The sequence below is a fragment of the Leptodactylus fuscus genome, unplaced genomic scaffold, assembly GCF_031893055.1.
Source record: "Leptodactylus fuscus isolate aLepFus1 unplaced genomic scaffold, aLepFus1.hap2 HAP2_SCAFFOLD_119, whole genome shotgun sequence".
Lineage (NCBI taxonomy): Eukaryota > Metazoa > Chordata > Amphibia > Anura > Leptodactylidae > Leptodactylus > Leptodactylus fuscus.
Genome location: NW_027440022.1, coordinates 110,370 through 130,106, shown reverse-complemented (window position 1 = coordinate 130,106; position 19,737 = coordinate 110,370). Strand labels below are relative to the sequence as shown.

Genomic DNA, 19,737 nt, shown 5'->3' with positions numbered 1-19,737 from the left:
CCGACAACGCCAGCAGGCGTGCATTTATAATGAAGCTCCTGGGGAGTTCAGGCCAGGCCATGGAGCGCACTTCACTTTACCTATCGGAGGGCACCGCTCCTGATGTCTGTGCGACCTGCTCTGCCTCCGGCCCACAGTTTGAAAAGTTTGAGGACCCCTGGTCTAGGATATTAGTCAGACATGATGCTGGCTGTGTCATGGTCTTGAGCGTCAGTCAGCCATGGTGATGATGGTGGTTGTGTGATGGTCTTGGGAGTCAGTCAGCCATGGTGATGATGGTGGTTGTGTGATGGTCTAGGATATTAGTCAGCCATGGTGATGATGGTGGTTGTGTGATGGTCTAGGATATTAGTCAGCCATGGTGATGATGGTGGTTGTGTGATGGTCTAGGATATTAGTCAGCCATGGTGATGATGGTGGTTGTGTGATGGTCTAGGATATTAGTCAGCCATGGTGATGATGGTGGTTGTGTGATGGTCTTGGGAGTCAGTCAGCCATGGTGATGATGGTGGTTGTGTGATGGTCTAGGATATTAGTCAGCCATGGTGATGATGGTGGTTGTGTGATGGTCTAGGATATTAGTCAGCCATGGTGATGATGGTGGTTGTGTGATGGTCTAGGATATTAGTCAGACATGGTGATGATGGTGGTTGTGTGATGGTCTAGGATATTAGTCAGCCATGGTGATGATGGTGGTTGTGTGATGGTCTAGGATATTAGTCAGCCATGGTGATGATGGTGGTTGTGTGATGGTCTTGGGAGTCAGTCAGCCATGGTGATGATGGTGGTTGTGTGATGGTCTAGGATATTAGTCAGCCATGGTGATGATGGTGGTTGTGTGATGGTCTAGGATATTAGTCAGCCATGGTGATGATGGTGGTTGTGTGATGGTCTAGGATATTAGTCAGACATGGTGATGATGGTGGTTGTGTGATGGTCTAGGATATTAGTCAGCCATGGTGATGATGGTGGTTGTGTGATGGTCTAGGATATTAGTCAGCCATGGTGATGATGGTGGTTGTGTGATGGTCTAGGATATTAGTCAGCCATGGTGATGATGGTGGTTGTGTGATGGTCTAGGATATTAGTCAGCCATGGTGATGATGGTGGTTGTGTGATGGTCTAGGATATTAGTCAGCCATGGTGATGATGGTGGTTGTGTGATGGTCTAGGATATTAGTCAGCCATGGTGATGATGGTGGTTGTGTGATGGTCTAGGATATTAGTCAGCCATGGTGATGATGGTGGTTGTGTGATGGTCTAGGATATTAGTCAGACATGGTGATGATGGTGGTTGTGTGATGGTCTTGGGAGTCAGTCAGACATGGTGATGGTGGTTGTGTGATGTTCTAGGATATTAGTCAGACATGATGCTGGCTGTGTCATGGTCTTGAGCGTCAGTCAGCCATGGTGATGATGATGGTGGTTGTGTGATAGTCTGGAGCTGCTCCCATGCCTAGATGACTTCCTATAGTAGATGAAAACATGAATTCTGCTCTACCAGAAAACCCTAATGGACAACGTCTAGCCTGCAGTGAATCTAGAAATGGCTGGAAAAACACAAAATGAAGGTTCTAGAACAGCCAAGTCGAATCCAGTTGAGACTCTAGAGGGTTTTTGGGCAGGAACAGCCCATTTAAGGTCCTGCACAGTAGTCAGAAGATCTATCACATGAAGGTGGAGGTTGTCAGGAGGGATATGTACAGTGTCAGGTGGTGACCTCTTCTATAACTTCTCTTCATCCTTCAGTAATATATCTGACATTACAAGAGAGAACAGAAGTTGTCAGAGCTGTAATCTGATTGGCTGCCTTTGTATTTCTTATATCAGGTTTTCTCTTACAGGGGATGTCCTTCCTTCACCGCAGCATTATCGGATGTCATGGAAACCTGAAGTCCTCCAACTGTGTGGTAGACAGCCGCTTTGTGCTGAAGATCACAGACTATGGGCTCGCCAGCTTCCGCTCCACCTGTGATGCCGATGATGTCTATGCCTTGTATGCCAGTGGGTGTGAATGTCCCCTTATATCTTCTAGAATTGGATCTATACTAATCTGCCATAACATAAATACCAACCTTGTGTAGCAACATAGTGACCCCTCCTGACCTGGACTCCACTAGATCTCTGTGAGCATCCTGCGGTATCTGATCCCTCCTGACCTGGACTCCACTAGATCTCTGTGAGCATCCTGCGGTATCTGATCCCTCCTGACCTGGACTCCACTAGATCTCTGCAGGGGTCCTGTGGTATCTGACCCCTCCTGACCTGGACTCCACTAGATCTCTGCAGGGGTCCTGCGGTATCTGATCCCTCCTGACCTGGACTCCACTAGATCTCTGCGGGTGTCCTGTGGTATCTGATCCCTCCAGACCTGGACTCCACTAGATCTCTGTAGTGTCCTGTGGTATCTGACCCCTCCTGACCTGGACTCCTCTAGATCTCTGCAGGTGTCCTGTGGTATCTGATCCCTCCTGACCTGGACTGTACTAGATCTCTGCGGGTGTCCTGTGGTATCTGACCCCTCCTGACCTGGACTCCTCTAGATCTCTGCGGGTGTCCTGTGGTATCTGATCCCTCCTGACCTGGACTCCTCTAGATCTCTGCGGGTGTCCTGTGGTATCTAATCCCTCCAGACCTGGACTCCACTAGATCTCTGCGGGTGTCCTGTGGTATCTGACCCCTCCTGACCTGGACTCCTCTAGATCTCTGCGGGTGTCCTGTGGTATCTGATCCCTCCTGACCTGGACTCCACTAGATCTCTGCGGGTGTCCTGTGGTATCTGATCCCTCCTGACCTGGACTCCACTAGATCTCTGCGGGTGTCCTGTGATATCTGACCCCTCCAGACCTGGACTCCACTAGATCTCTGCAGGTGTCCTGTGGTATCTGACCCCTCCAGACCTGGACTCCACTAGATCTCTGCGGGTGTCCTGTGGTATCTGATCCCTCCTGACCTGGACTCCACTAGATCTCTGCAGGTGTCCTGTGGTATCTGACCCCTCTAGTACTGGACTCCACTAGATCTCTGCAGGTGTCCTGTGGTATCTGATCCCTCCTGACCTGGACTCCACTAGATCTCTGCAGGTGTCCTGTGGTATCTGATCCCTCCTGACCTGGACTCCTCTAGATCTCTGCGGGTGTCCTGTGGTATCTGATCCCTCCTGACCTGGACTCCACTAGATCTCTGCAGGTGTCCTGCGGTATCTGATCCCTCCTGACCTGGACTCCACTAGATCTCTGCAGGTGTCCTGCAGTATCTGATCCCTCCTGACCTGGACTCCACTAGATCTCTGTGAGCATCCTGTGGTATCTGATCCCTCCTGACCTGGACTCCACTAGATCTCTGCAGTGTCCTGTGGTATCTGACCCCTCCAGGCCTGGACTCCTCTAGATCTCTGCGGGTGTCCTGTGGTATCTGATCCCTCCTGACCTGGACTCCACTAGATCTCTGCGGGTGTCCTGTGGTATCTGATCCCTCCTGACCTGGACTCCACTAGATCTCTGCAGGGGTCCTGTGGTATCTGATCCCTCCTGACCTGGACTCCACTAGATCTCTGCAGGTGTCCTGCGGTATCTGATCCCTCCTGACCTGGACTCCTCTAGATCTCTGCGGGTGTCCTGTGGTATCTGATCCCTCCTGACCTGGACTCCTCTAGATCTCTGCAGGTGTCCTGTGGTATCTGATCCCTCCTGACCTGGACTCCACTAGATCTCTGCAGGTGTCCTGCGGTATCTGATCCCTCCTGACCTGGACTCCTCTAGATCTCTGCGGGTGTCCTGCGGTATCTGATCCCTCCTGACCTGGACTCCTCTAGATCTCTGCAGGTGTCCTGTGGTATCTGATCCCTCCTGACCTGGACTCCACTAGATCTCTGCAGGTGTCCTGCGGTATCTGATCCCTCCTGACCTGGACTCCACTAGATCTCTGCAGGTGTCCTGCGGTATCTGATCCCTCCTGACCTGGACTCCACTAGATCTCTGCAGTGTCCTGTGGTATCTGATCCCTCCTGACCTGGACTCCACTAGATCTCTGCAGTGTCCTGTGGTATCTGATCCCTCCTGACCTGGACTCCACTAGATCTCTGCAGTGTCCTGTGGTATCTGACCCCTCCAGGCCTGGACTCCTCTAGATCTCTGCGGGTGTCCTGTGGTATCTGATCCCTCCTGACCTGGACTCCACTAGATCTCTGCGGGTGTCCTGTGGTATCTGATCCCTCCTGACCTGGACTCCACTAGATCTCTGCAGGGGTCCTGTGGTATCTGATCCCTCCTGACCTGGACTCCACTAGATCTCTGCGGGTGTCCTGTGGTATCTGATCCCTCCTGACCTGGACTCCACTATATCTCTGCAGGGGTCCTGTGGTATCTGATCCCTCCTGACCTGGACTCCACTAGATCTCTGCAGGTGTCCTGTGGTATCTGATCCCACCAGACCTGGACTCCACTAGATCTCTGCAGGGGTCCTGTGGTATCTGATCCCTCCAGACCTGGACTCCACTAGATCTCTGCAGGGGTCCTGTGGTATCTGATCCCACCAGACCTGGACTCCACTAGATCTCTGCAGGTGTCCTGTGGTATCTGATCCCACCAGACCTGGACTCCACTAGATCTCTGCGGGTGTCCTGTGGTATCTGACCCCTCCAGACCTGGACTCCACTAGATCTCTGCGGGTGTCCTGTGGTATCTGACCCCTCCAGACCTGGACTCCACTAGATCTCTGCAGGTGTCCTGCGGTATCTGATCCCTCCTGACCTGGACTCCTCTAGATCTCTGCGGGTGTCCTGCGGTATCTGATCCCTCCTGACCTGGACTCCTCTAGATCTCTGCAGGTGTCCTGTGGTATCTGATCCCTCCTGACCTGGACTCCACTAGATCTCTGCAGGTGTCCTGCGGTATCTGATCCCTCCTGACCTGGACTCCACTAGATCTCTGCAGGTGTCCTGCGGTATCTGATCCCTCCTGACCTGGACTCCACTAGATCTCTGCAGTGTCCTGTGGTATCTGATCCCTCCTGACCTGGACTCCACTAGATCTCTGCAGTGTCCTGTGGTATCTGATCCCTCCTGACCTGGACTCCACTAGATCTCTGCAGTGTCCTGTGGTATCTGACCCCTCCAGGCCTGGACTCCTCTAGATCTCTGCGGGTGTCCTGTGGTATCTGATCCCTCCTGACCTGGACTCCACTAGATCTCTGCGGGTGTCCTGTGGTATCTGATCCCTCCTGACCTGGACTCCACTAGATCTCTGCAGGGGTCCTGTGGTATCTGATCCCTCCTGACCTGGACTCCACTAGATCTCTGCGGGTGTCCTGTGGTATCTGATCCCTCCTGACCTGGACTCCACTATATCTCTGCAGGGGTCCTGTGGTATCTGATCCCTCCTGACCTGGACTCCACTAGATCTCTGCAGGTGTCCTGTGGTATCTGATCCCACCAGACCTGGACTCCACTAGATCTCTGCAGGGGTCCTGTGGTATCTGATCCCTCCAGACCTGGACTCCACTAGATCTCTGCAGGGGTCCTGTGGTATCTGATCCCACCAGACCTGGACTCCACTAGATCTCTGCAGGTGTCCTGTGGTATCTGATCCCACCAGACCTGGACTCCACTAGATCTCTGCGGGTGTCCTGTGGTATCTGACCCCTCCAGACCTGGACTCCACTAGATCTCTGCGGGTGTCCTGTGGTATCTGACCCCTCCAGACCTGGACTCCACTAGATCTCTGCGGGTGTCCTGTGGTATCTGATCCCTCCTGACCTGGACTCCACTAGATCTCTGCGGGTGTCCTGCGGTATCTGATCCCTCCTGACCTGGACTCCACTATATCTCTGTGGGTGTCCTGTGGTATCTGATCCCTACTGACCTGGACTCCACTAGATCTCTGCGGGTGTCCTGTGGTATCTGATCCCTCCTGACCTGGACTCCACTAGATCTCTGCGGGTGTCCTGTGGTATCTGACCCCTCCAGACCTGGACTCCACTAGATCTCTGCAGGTGTCCTGCGGTATCTGATCCCTCCTGACCTGGACTCCACTAGATCTCTGCAGTGTCCTGTGGTATCTGATCCCTCCTGACCTGGACTCCACTAGATCTCTGCAGGTGTCCTGTGGTATCTGATCCCACCAGACCTGGACTCCACTAGATCTCTGCGGGTGTCCTGTGGTATCTGACCCCTCCAGACCTGGACTCCACTAGATCTCTGCGGGTGTCCTGTGGTATCTGACCCCTCCAGACCTGGACTCCACTAGATCTCTGCGGGTGTCCTGTGGTATCTGATCCCTCCTGACCTGGACTCCACTAGATCTCTGCGGGTGTCCTGCGGTATCTGATCCCTCCTGACCTGGACTCCACTATATCTCTGTGGGTGTCCTGTGGTATCTGATCCCTCCTGACCTGGACTCCACTAGATCTCTGCGGGTGTCCTGTGGTATCTGATCCCTCCTGACCTGGACTCCACTAGATCTCTGCGGGTGTCCTGTGGTATCTGACCCCTCCAGACCTGGACTCCACTAGATCTCTGCAGTGTCCTGTGGTATCTGACCCCTCCAGACCTGGACCCCACCAGATCTCTGCAGTGTCCTGTGGTATCTGACCCCTCCAGGCCTGGACTCCACTAGATCTCTGCGGGTGTCCTGTGGTATCTGATCCCTCCTGACCTGGACTCCACTAGATCTCTGCAGTGTCCTGTGGTATCTGATCCCTCCTGACCTGGACTCCACTAGATCTCTGCAGGTGTCCTGTGGTATCTGACCCCTCCAGACCTGGACTCCACTAGATCTCTGCAGGTGTCCTGCGGTATCTGATCCCTCCTGACCTGGACTCCACTAGATCTCTGCAGGTGTCCTGCGGTATCTGATCCCTCCTGACCTGGACTCCACTAGATCTCTGCAGTGTCCTGTGGTATCTGATCCCTCCTGACCTGGACTCCACTAGATCTCTGCAGGTGTCCTGTGGTATCTGATCCCACCAGACCTGGACTCCACTAGATCTCTGCGGGTGTCCTGTGGTATCTGACCCCTCCAGACCTGGACCCCACCAGATCTCTGCAGTGTCCTGTGGTATCTGCCCCCTCCAGACCTGGACTCCACTAGATCTCTGCAGGTGTCCTGTGGTATCTGACCCCTCCAGACCTGGACTCCACTAGATCTCTGCGGGTGTCCTGTGGTATCTGACCCCTCCTGACCTGGACTCCTCTAGATCTCTGCAGGTGTCCTGTGGTATCTGACCCCTCCAGACCTGGACTCCACTAGATCTCTGCAGGTGTCCTGCGGTATCTGATCCCTCCAGACCTGGACTCCACTAGTATACTAAATTATATACACCACTATATACACTATACTACATACACCACTATATACACTATACTATATACACCACTATATACACTATACTATATACACCACTATATACACTATACTATATACACTATACTATATACACCACTATATACACTATACACCACTATATACACTATACTACATACACCACTATATACACTATACTATATACACCACTATATACACCACTATATACACTATACTATATACACTATACTATATACACCACTATATACACCACTATATACACCACTATATACACTATACTATATACACTATACTATATACACCACTATATACACTATACTATATACACCACTATATACACTATACTACATACACCACTATATACACTATACTATATACACCACTATATACACTATACTATATACACCACTATATACACTATACTATATACACCACTATATACACTATACTACATACACCACTATATACACTATACTATATACACCACTATATACACCACTATATACACTATACTATATACACCACTATATACACTATACTATATACACCACTATATACTATACTATATACACTATACTATATACACCACTATATACACTATACTATATACACCACTATGTACACTATACTACATACACCACTATATACACTATACTATATACACCACTATATACACTATACTATATACACCACTATATACACTACACTATATACACTATACTACATACACCACTATATACACTATACTATATACACCACTATATACACCACTATATACACTATACTATATACACCACTATATACACTATACTACATACACCACTATATACACTATACTATATACACCACTATATACACCACTATATACACTATACTATATACACCACTATATACACTATACTATATACACCACTATATACTATACTATATACACTATACTATATACACCACTATATACACTATACTATATACACCACTATGTACACTATACTACATACACCACTATATACACTATACTATATACACCACTATATACACTATACTATATACACCACTATATACACTACACTATATACACCACTATATACACCACTATATACACTATACTATATACACCACTATATACACTATACTATATACACTATACTATATACACTATACTACACCACTATATACACTATACTATATACACCATACTATATACACCACTATATACACTATACTACATACACCACTATATACACCACTATATACACTATACTATATACACTATACTATACACACTATACTATATACACTATACTATATACACCACTATATACACTATACTATATACACCATACTATATACACCACTATATACACTATACTATATACACTATACTATATACACTATACTACACCACTATATACACTATACTATATACACCACTATATACACTATACTATATACACCATACTATATACACCACTATATACACTATACTACATACACCACTATATACACCACTATATACACTATACTATATACACTATACTATACACACTATACTATATACACTATACTATATACACCACTATATACACTATACTATATACACCATACTATATACACCACTATATACACTATACTACATACACCACTATATACACCACTATATACACTATACTATATACACTATACTATACACACTATACTATATACACCACTATATACACTATACTATATACACTACTATATACACTATACTATATACACCACTATATACACTATACTATATACACTATACTATATACACTATACTATATACACCACTATATACACTATACTATATACACTATACTATATACACTATACTATACACACTATACTATATACACTATACTATATACACCACTATATACACTATACTATATACACCATACTATATACACCACTATATACACTATACTATATACACTATACTATATACACCACTATATACACTATACTATATACACTATACTATATACACTATACTATACACACTATACTATATACACTATACTATATACACCACTATATACACTATACTATATACACCATACTATATACACCACTATATACACTATACTACATACACCACTATATACACCACTATATACACTATACTATATACACTATACTATACACACTATACTATATACACCACTATATACACTATACTATATACACTACTATATACACTATACTATATACACCACTATATACACTATACTATATACACTATACTATACACACTATACTATATACACTATACTATATACACTATACTATATACACTATACTATATACACCACTATATACACCACTATATACACTATACTATATACACTATACTATACACACTATACTATATACACCACTATATACACTATACTATATACACTACTATATACACTATACTATATACACCACTATATACACTACTATATACACTATACTATATACACTATACTATATACACCACTATATACACTACTATATACACTATACTATATACACTACTATATACACTATACTATATACACCACTATATACACTACTATATACACTATACTATATACACTATACTATATACACTACTATATACACTATACTATATACACCACTATATACACTATACTACATACACCACTATATACACTATACTATATACACCACTATATACACTATATTATATACACCACTATATACACTATACTATATACACTACTATATACACTGGGATTATTGGGATAAATATAACAGTCCATGGAGTCTCATCTTCCTCTTCGTTGGTGACTGCTATATGGGGAGGTGGGGGTGGGTGGGGCGGGTGTATTGGGATAAATATAACAGTCCATGGAGTCTCATCTTCCTCTGGTTTGGTGACAGCTGGACACGTATTGGGCAGCGATCTCCACAGTGGCCTCTTCTTCTCCCAGTAGGATGTAGAGTTTCCTCTTCTCCCAGTCTGGGATGTGGGCAGAGAGTCTTTGGTAGTAGACGGCCCTCACAGCTGAGTATTTGGTGCAGTGTAGCAGGAAGTGGGTCTCGTCTTCTAGGGCCCCCTGGTCACAGTGCTGGCACAGTCTCTTCTCCCGTGGCTTGTACGTCTGCCTGTATCGCCCCGTCTCTATCTCTAGGTTGTGGGCGCTCAGTCTGTACCGGCTCAGGGTCTGTCTGTGCTTGGGGTGGCGTATTCTCTCCAGGTAGGTGGCCATGGTGTAGTCCCTTTGTAGGGATTGGTACACATTGGTGAGTTTCTTGGAGTTATTTATTTCGTTTCTCCATTCTTCAATGTACCGCTCTCTGTTTGCCTCTGTGGTCGCCTTTATTTCCACCTTGGTTATCATCTGTTGGTGTTTTTGGTTTGGTGGTTGGCTGCTGTTTGGTTGGGGGGTGTCTGGTTTGCTCAGGTGGCTTAGCCAGGCTTGGTGGTGGTAGGAGTCGCTCCCCTGGATGTGTGCCTGGAAAGCTAGCGCCCTCTTCTGTATGGTGAGCCATAGGGGGAGTCTGCCTAGCTCTGCCCTGCAGGCCATGTTGGAGGTGTTGCGATGGACATGGAGCAGGTATTTGCAGAACTCCAGGTGGAAGTTCTCTGTTGGGCTGGAATCCCACTGTGACTGGTCTGGGTAGGTGGCTGGGCCCCAAACCTCACTGCCATAGAGAAGGATCGGGGTGATGACTGCGTCAAATATCTTCATCCAGACCCTCACTGGTGGTTTGAGGTGGTACAGTTGTCTTCTGATGGCGTAGAAGGTTCTGCAGGCTTTTGCTTTCAGGGTTTCTATTGCTGCTTTGAAGCTTCCTGATTGGCTGAGCTCCAGCCCCAGGTAGGTGTAGCTGTTGGTTTTCTCCAGTGTGGAGCCGTTCAGTGTGAATTGTGAGGTGGTGGAGGCTTTATTGTGGCCCTTCTTCTGGAATACCATGACTTTGGTCTTCTTCTGGTTGATGGGTAGGGCCCATGTGGTGCTGAATTTTTCCAGCACTGACAGGCTTTCTTGGAGGTCTTTCTCGGTGGGGGCCAGGAGTAGGAGGTCATCGGCATACAGCAGGAACTTCACCTCTCGATTGTTCAGGGTGAGGCCTGGGGTTGGTGAGGCCTCCAGGGCTGTAGCCAGTTCATTGATGTAGATGTTGAAGAGCGTTGGGCTCAGGCTACAGCCTTGTCTGACCCCTCGGGCCTGTTGGAAGTATGCTGTCCTTTTCCCATTCACCTTCACACTGCACTGGTTTCCGGTGTAGGAGCTCTTGATGACGTCGTACGTTCTTCCTCCTATTCCACTCTCTAGGAGTTTTAGAAGTAGGCCTGGGTGCCATACTGAATCAAACGCCTTCTTAAAGTCCACGAAGCAGGCGAATATCTTGCCTCTTCTGGTGTTGTGGACGTGCGTCTTGATGAGGCTGTGCAGGGTGTAGATATGGTCTGTGGTGCGGTGGTTTGGCATGAACCCACTATACACTATACTATATACACCACTATATACACTATACTATATACACCATACTATATACACCACTATATACACTATACTATATACACCATACTATATACACCACTATATACACTATACTATATACACCACTATATACACTATAAAACTACTATATACACTACTATATACACTACTAATATACACCTACTATATACACCTATACTATATACACACTATACTAACATAACACTATACACTATATACACCTATACTATATACACCACTCATACTATATACACCACATACTAATACACACTATATACACCTACTATATACACACTATACACTATATACACCACTATACTATAATACACACTACTATATACACAACTATACTATATACACTAAACTATATACTACCACTATACTATATACACCACTATATACACTAACTATATACACCATACTATATACACCACTATATACACTATACTATATACACTATACTATATACACCACTATATACACCACTATATACACTACTATATACACTATACTATATACACCACTATATACACCATACTATATACACCACTATATACACTATACTATATACACTATACTATATACACCATACTATATACACTATACTATATACACCACTATATACACTATACTATATACACTATACTATATACACTACACTATATACACTATACTACACCACTATATACACTATACTATATACACTACTATATACACTACACTATATACACTATACTACACCACTATATACACTACACTATATACACCACTATATATACACTACTATATACACTATACTATATACACACCGCTATATACACTATACTATAGTAAACAATAGAGGCAAATATAACAAATTATGTGTGGGTAAATGACCATAGCAACAAAGTGAACCAGCCACACAAAATATATGAATAAAAATTAACTTTTATTGAGTGCTCCTAAAAAGGTGTAGCAACATATATACATACAAAATATATAAACAAAGATAAAACAAAATCCTATAGGGGCAGACAATGCTACAAACACCAACTTGTCAGCCATGGAATGTACACTGGATGGCAACACGAATATCATAGTACAAAGGGCTCCACCATAGCTAAGACTGAAAGTGTCCAATAATAAAGTGTTGTAAATGAAAAGAACAAATAATCAGTGTAATAACCCACAGATAGCTATGAGACTGCCCACATAGGATGAGCCAAGATTAGCCTCCAGACATACCAACAGTGAAGGGACCCGCCGCGCGTTTCACCTGTGCTTGACATCTGATACCTAGTAGTTGTCCCCTGGCGAAACCTGTCAAGTACAGGTGAAACGCGCGGCGGGTCCCTTCACTGTTGGTATGTCTGGAGGCTAATCTTGGCTCATCCTATGTGGGCAGTCTCATAGCTATCTGTGGGTTATTACACTGATTATTTGTTCTTTTCATTTACAACACTTTATTATTGGACACTTTCAGTCTTAGCTATGGTGGAGCCCTTTGTACTATGATATTCGTGTTGCCATCCAGTGTACATTCCATGGCTGACAAGTTGGTGTTTGTAGCATTGTCTGCCCCTATAGGATTTTGTTTTATCTTTGTTTATATATTTTGTATGTATATATGTTGCTACTAGAGATGAGCGAACACTAAAATGTTCGAGGTTCGAAATTCGATTCGAACAGCCGCTCACTGTTCGTGTGTTTGAACGGGTTTCGAACCCCATTATAGTCTATGGGGAACATAAACTCGTTAAGGGGGAAACCCAAATTCGTGTCTGGAGGGTCACCAAGTCCACTATGACACCCCAGGAAATGATACCAACACCCTGGAATGACACTGGGACAGCAGGGGAAGCATGTCTGGGGGCATAAAAGTCACTTTATTTCATGGAAATCCCTGTCAGTTTGCGATTTTCGCAAGCTAACTTTTCCCCATAGAAATGCATTGGCCAGTGCTGATTGGCCAGAGTACGGAACTCGACCAATCAGTGCTGGCTCTGCTGGAGGAGGCGGAGTCTAAGATCGCTCCACACCAGTCTCCATTCAGGTCCGACCTTAGACTCCGCCTCCTCCGGCAGAGCCAGCGCTGATTGGCCGAAGGCTGGCCAATGCATTCCTATACGAATGCAGAGACTTAGCAGTGCTGAGTCAGTTTTGCTCAACTACACATCTGATGCACACTCGGCACTGCTACATCAGATGTAGCAATCTGATGTAGCAGAGCCGAGGGTGCACTAGAACCCCTGTGCAAACTCAGTTCACGCTAATAGAATGCATTGGCCAGCGCTGATTGGCCAATGCATTCTATTAGCCCGATGAAGTAGAGCTGAATGTGTGTGCTAAGCACACACATTCAGCACTGCTTCATCACGCCAATACAATGCATTAGCCAGTGCTGATTGGCCAGAGTACGGAATTCGGCCAATCAGCGCTGGCTCTGATGGAGGAGGCGGAGTCTAAGGTCGGACCTGAATGGAGACTGGTGTGGAGCGATCTTAGACTCCGCCTCCTCCAGCAGAGCCAGCGCTGATTGGTCGAGTTCCGTACTCTGGCCAATCAGCGCTGGCCAATGCATCCCTATGGGAAAAAGTTTATCTCACAAAAATCACAATTACACACACGATAGAGCCCCAAAAAGTTATTTTTAATAACATTCCCCCCTAAATAAAGGTTCTCCCTAGCTATCCCTGCCTGTACAGCTATCCCTGTCTCATAGTCACAAAGTTCACATTCTCATATGACCCGGATTTGAAATCCACTATTCGTCTAAAATGGAGGTCACCTGATTTCGGCAGCCAATGACTTTTTCCAATTTTTTTCAATGCCCCCGGTGTCGTAGTTCCTGTCCCACCTCCCCTGCGCTGTTATTGGTGCAAAAAAGGCGCCAGGGAAGGTGGGAGGGGAATCGAATTTTGGCGCACTTTACCACGCGGTGTTCGATTCGATTCGAACATGGCGAACACCCTGATATCCGATCGAACATGTGTTCGATAGAACACTGTTCGCTCATCTCTAGTTGCTACACCTTTTTAGGAGCACTTAATAAAAGTTAATTTTTATTCATATATTTTGTGTGGCTGGTTCACTTTGTTGCTATATACACTATACTATACTACACCACTATATACACTACACTATATACACCACTATATATACACCACTATATACACTATACTATATACACACCGCTATACAAGCACAGCATGAGATAGTTGTTTTATACCATGAATTATTGTACGTTTGTCTCCTCTCTAATGCGGAGAATGTCCGGACTGTCTCATCTGTTACACTGTGACTGTGTCTGTACTGGGACCCCAGAGTGACAAGGGGGCCGTCCTCCGATACATTCATCAGTCAGGACATTCATGCTATATGTCACAATATTTCTGACAACCTTTGTGGACCTGACAACAATGTTCTTTCTTGTATATTCAGAAAAGCTTTGGACGGCTCCTGAGCTGCTGCGTATGGGGAGACCTCCACCTCAAGGCACCCAGAAGGGCGATGTCTACAGCTTTGGGATCATCCTTCAGGAGATTGCACTGAGAAACGGGGCCTTTTATATCCAAGGCATGGACCTCAGTCCTAAGGGTAATGTCACTAATCATAGTCTCTGGTCCCACTAGTGGTCATAGGGCCAATCATTCCATTCTGCAGTGACCTGACATGGCCCATATCCTAAAGACCACCAGGCCCCCTGACATCTAGATCTACAACCTGCACTCTACTTGCTTTCAGAGATTGTTCAGAAGGTCAGAAATGGGCAGCGGCCATACTTCAGGCCAACTGTGGACACCAGTTGTCACAGTGAGGAGCTGGGGATCCTTATGGACCGGTGCTGGGCTGAGGACCCACTGGAAAGACCCGACTTCAACCAAATTAAGATCTACATCTGCAAGTTCAACAAGTGAGTTCTTCAGGGGCAGCGACAGGGTTGGTTGGGTCCATGCCCCGCAGAGGAGGTGACCGCTTTGTGTTCTCCATATGTTACAGGGAGGGCACAACAAGTATTCTGGATAATTTACTATCTCGCATGGAGCAGTATGCAAACAACCTGGAGAAATTAGTGGAGGAGAGGACACAAGCGTACTTGGAGGAGAAACGCAAGGCGGAAAATCTGCTCTATCAGATCCTACCGCAGTGAGTGCCATAGGAGAACCTTGTAGAATAGCTGCCAAGTGCAGCCTCGGGCAGCAGGGCCTGTCACCTGCATATCCACTACAGCTGCACCACTGCACCAATGACCCGCGTATCGCCTAAAGCTGCACCACTGCTCGTAACACAAGGCATTGGGGCACAATACACCATCGGGGACACAATGACCCGCGTATCCCCTACAGCTGCACCACTGCTCGCACATCCCCCAGACTCCGGGTAACACAAGGCATTGGGGCACAATACACCATCGGGGACACAATGACCCGCGTATCCCCTACAGCTGCACCACTGCTCGTAACACAAGGCATTGGGGCACAATACACCATCGGGGACACAATGACCCGCGTATCCCCTACAGCTGCACCACTGCTCGCACATCCCCCAGACTCCGGGTAACACAAGGCATTGGGGCACAATACACCATCGGGGACACAATGACCTGCGTATCCCCTACAGCTGCACCACTGCTCGTAACACAAGGCATTGGGGCACAATACACCATCGGGGACACAATGACCCGCGTATCCCCTAAAGCTGCACCACTGCTCGCACATCCCCCAGACTCCGGGTAACACAAGGCATTGGGGCACAACACACCATCGGGGACACAATGACCCGCGTATCCCCTACAGCTGCACCACTGCTCGCACATCCCCCAGACTCCGGGTAACACAAGGCATTGGGGCACAACACACCATCGGGGACACAATGACCCGCGTATCCCCTACAGCTGCACCACTGCTCGCACATCCCCCAGACTCCGGGTAACACAAGGCATTGGGGCACAATACACCATCGGGGGCACAATGACCCGCGTATCGCCTAAAGCTGCACCACTGCTCGTAACACAAGGCATTGGGGCACAATACACCATCGGGGACACAATGACCCGCGTATCCCCTACAGCTGCACCACTGCTCGTAACACAAGGCATTGGGGCACAACACACCATCGGGGACACAATGACCTGCGTATCCCCTAAAGCTGCACCACTGCTCGCACATCCCCCAGACTCCGGGTAACACAAGGTATTGGGACACAATACACCATCGGGGACACAATGACCCGTGTATCCCCTAAAGCTGCACCACTGCTCGCACATCCCCCAGACTCCGGGTAACACAAGGTATTGGGACACAATACACCATCGGGGACACAATGACCCGCGTATCCCCTACAGCTGCACCACTGCTCGCACATCCCCCAGACTCCGGGTAACACAAGGTATTGGGGCACAATACACCATTGGGGACACAATGACCCGCGTATCCCCTAAAGCTGCACCACTGCTCGCACATCCCCCAGACTCCGGGTAACACAAGGCATTGGGGCACAACACACCATCGGGGGCACAATGACCCGCGTATCGCCTACAGCTGCACCACTGCTCGTAACACAAGGCATTGGGGCACAATACACCATCGGGGACACAATGACCCGCGTATCACCTAAAGCTGCACCACTGCTCGCACATCCCCCAGACTCCGGGTAACACAAGGTATTGGGGCACAATACACCATCGGGGACACAATGACCCGCGTATCCCCTACAGCTGCACCACTGCTCGCACATCCCCCAGACTCCAGGTAACACAAGGTATTGGGGCACAACACACCATCGGGGGCACAATGACCCGCGTATCCCCTAAAGCTGCACCACTGCTCGCACATCCCCCAGACTCCGGGTAACACAAGGCATTGGGGCACAATACACCATCGGGGACACAATGACCCGCGTATCCCCTAAAGCTGCACCACTGCTCGTAACACAAGGCATTGGGGCACAATACACCATCGGGGACACAATGACCCGCGTATCCCCTACAGCTGCACCACTGCTCGTAACACAAGGCATTGGGGCACAATACACCATCGGGGGCACAATGACCCGCGTATCCCCTAAAGCTGCACCACTGCTCGCACATCCCCCAGACTCCGGGTAACACAAGGCATTGGGGCACAACACACCATCGGGGACACAATGACCCGCGTATCCCCTACAGCTGCACCACTGCTCGCACATCCCCCAGACTCCAGGTAACACAAGGTATTGGGGCACAACACACCATCGGGGGCACAATGACCCGCGTATCCCCTAAAGCTGCACCACTGCTCGCACATCCCCCAGACTCCGGGTAACACAAGGTATTGGGGCACAATACACCATCGGGGACACAATGACCCGCGTATCCCCTACAGCTGCACCACTGCTCGCACATCCCCCAGACTCCGGGTAACACAAGGCATTGGGGCACAACACACCATCGGGGACACAATGACCCGCGTATCCCCTACAGCTGCACCACTGCTCGCACATCCCCCAGACTCCGGGTAACACAAGGCATTGGGGCACAATACACCATCGGGGACACAATGACCCGCGTATCCCCTAAAGCTGCACCACTGCTCGTAACACAAGGCATTGGGGCACAATACACCATCGGGGACACAATGACCCGCGTATCCCCTACAGCTGCACCACTGCTCGTAACACAAGGCATTGGGGCACAATACACCATCGGGGACACAATGACCCGCGTATCCCCTACAGCTGCACCACTGCTCGCACATCCCCCAGACTCCGGGTAACACAAGGTATTGGGGCACAATACACCATCGGGGACACAATGACCCGCGTATCCCCTAAAGCTGCACCACTGCTCGCACATCCCCCAGACTCCGGGTAACACAAGGTATTGGGGCACAATACACCATCGGGGACACAATGACCCGCGTATCCCCTAAAGCTGCACCACTGCTCGCACATCCCCCAGACTCCGGGTAACACAAGGCATTGGGGCACAACACACCATCGGGGGCACAATGACCCGCGTATCCCCTAAAGCTGCACCACTGCTCACACATCCCCCAGACTCCGGGTAACACAAGGCATTGGGGCACAATACACCATCGGGGGCACAATGACCCGCGTATCCCCTAAAGCTGCACCACTGCTCGCACATCCCCCAGACTCCGGGTAACACAAGGCATTGGGACACAATACACCATCGGGGACACAATGACCCGCGTATCCCCTACAGCTGCACCACTGCTCGCACATCCCCCAGACTCCGGGTAACACAAGGCATTGGGGCACAATACACCATTGGGGACACAATGACCCGCGTATCCCCTAAAGCTGCACCACTGCTCGCACATCCCCCAGACTCCAGGTAACACAAGGCATTGGGGCACAATACACCATCGGGGACACAATGACCCGCGTATCCCCTACAGCTGCACCACTGCTCGTAACACAAGGCATTGGGGCACAATACACCATCGGGGGCACAATGACCCGCGTATCCCCTAAAGCTGCACCACTGCTCGCACATCCCCCAGACTCCGGGTAACACAAGGCATTGGGGCACAACACACCATCGGGGACACAATGACCCGCGTATCCCCTACAGCTGCACCACTGCTCGCACATCCCCCAGACTCCAGGTAACACAAGGTATTGGGGCACAACACACCATCGGGGGCACAATGACCCGCGTATCCCCTAAAGCTGCACCACTGCTCGCACATCCCCCAGACTCCGGGTAACACAAGGTATTGGGGCACAATACACCATCGGGGACACAATGACCCGCGTATCCCCTACAGCTGCACCACTGCTCGCACATCCCCCAGACTCCGGGTAACACAAGGCATTGGGGCACAACACACCATCGGGGACACAATGACCCGCGTATCCCCTACAGCTGCACCACTGCTCGCACATCCCCCAGACTCCAGGTAACACAAGGCATTGGGACACAATAC

The 19,737-nt window shown here is 48.1% G+C and overlaps 1 protein-coding gene across 1 annotated transcript in view; it reads left to right on the top strand.

Annotated features, from left to right (window-relative positions):
* The window catches only part of LOC142186798 (atrial natriuretic peptide receptor 2-like), a 175,444-nt gene that overhangs the window by 130,262 nt on the left and 25,445 nt on the right, over positions 1–19,737 (top strand). The window contains 4 exon segments of the mRNA XM_075261369.1: positions 1,845–2,004; positions 15,248–15,403; positions 15,551–15,719; positions 15,806–15,952. Coding sequence (XP_075117470.1) covers positions 1,845–2,004; positions 15,248–15,403; positions 15,551–15,719; positions 15,806–15,952 — 632 coding nt within the window.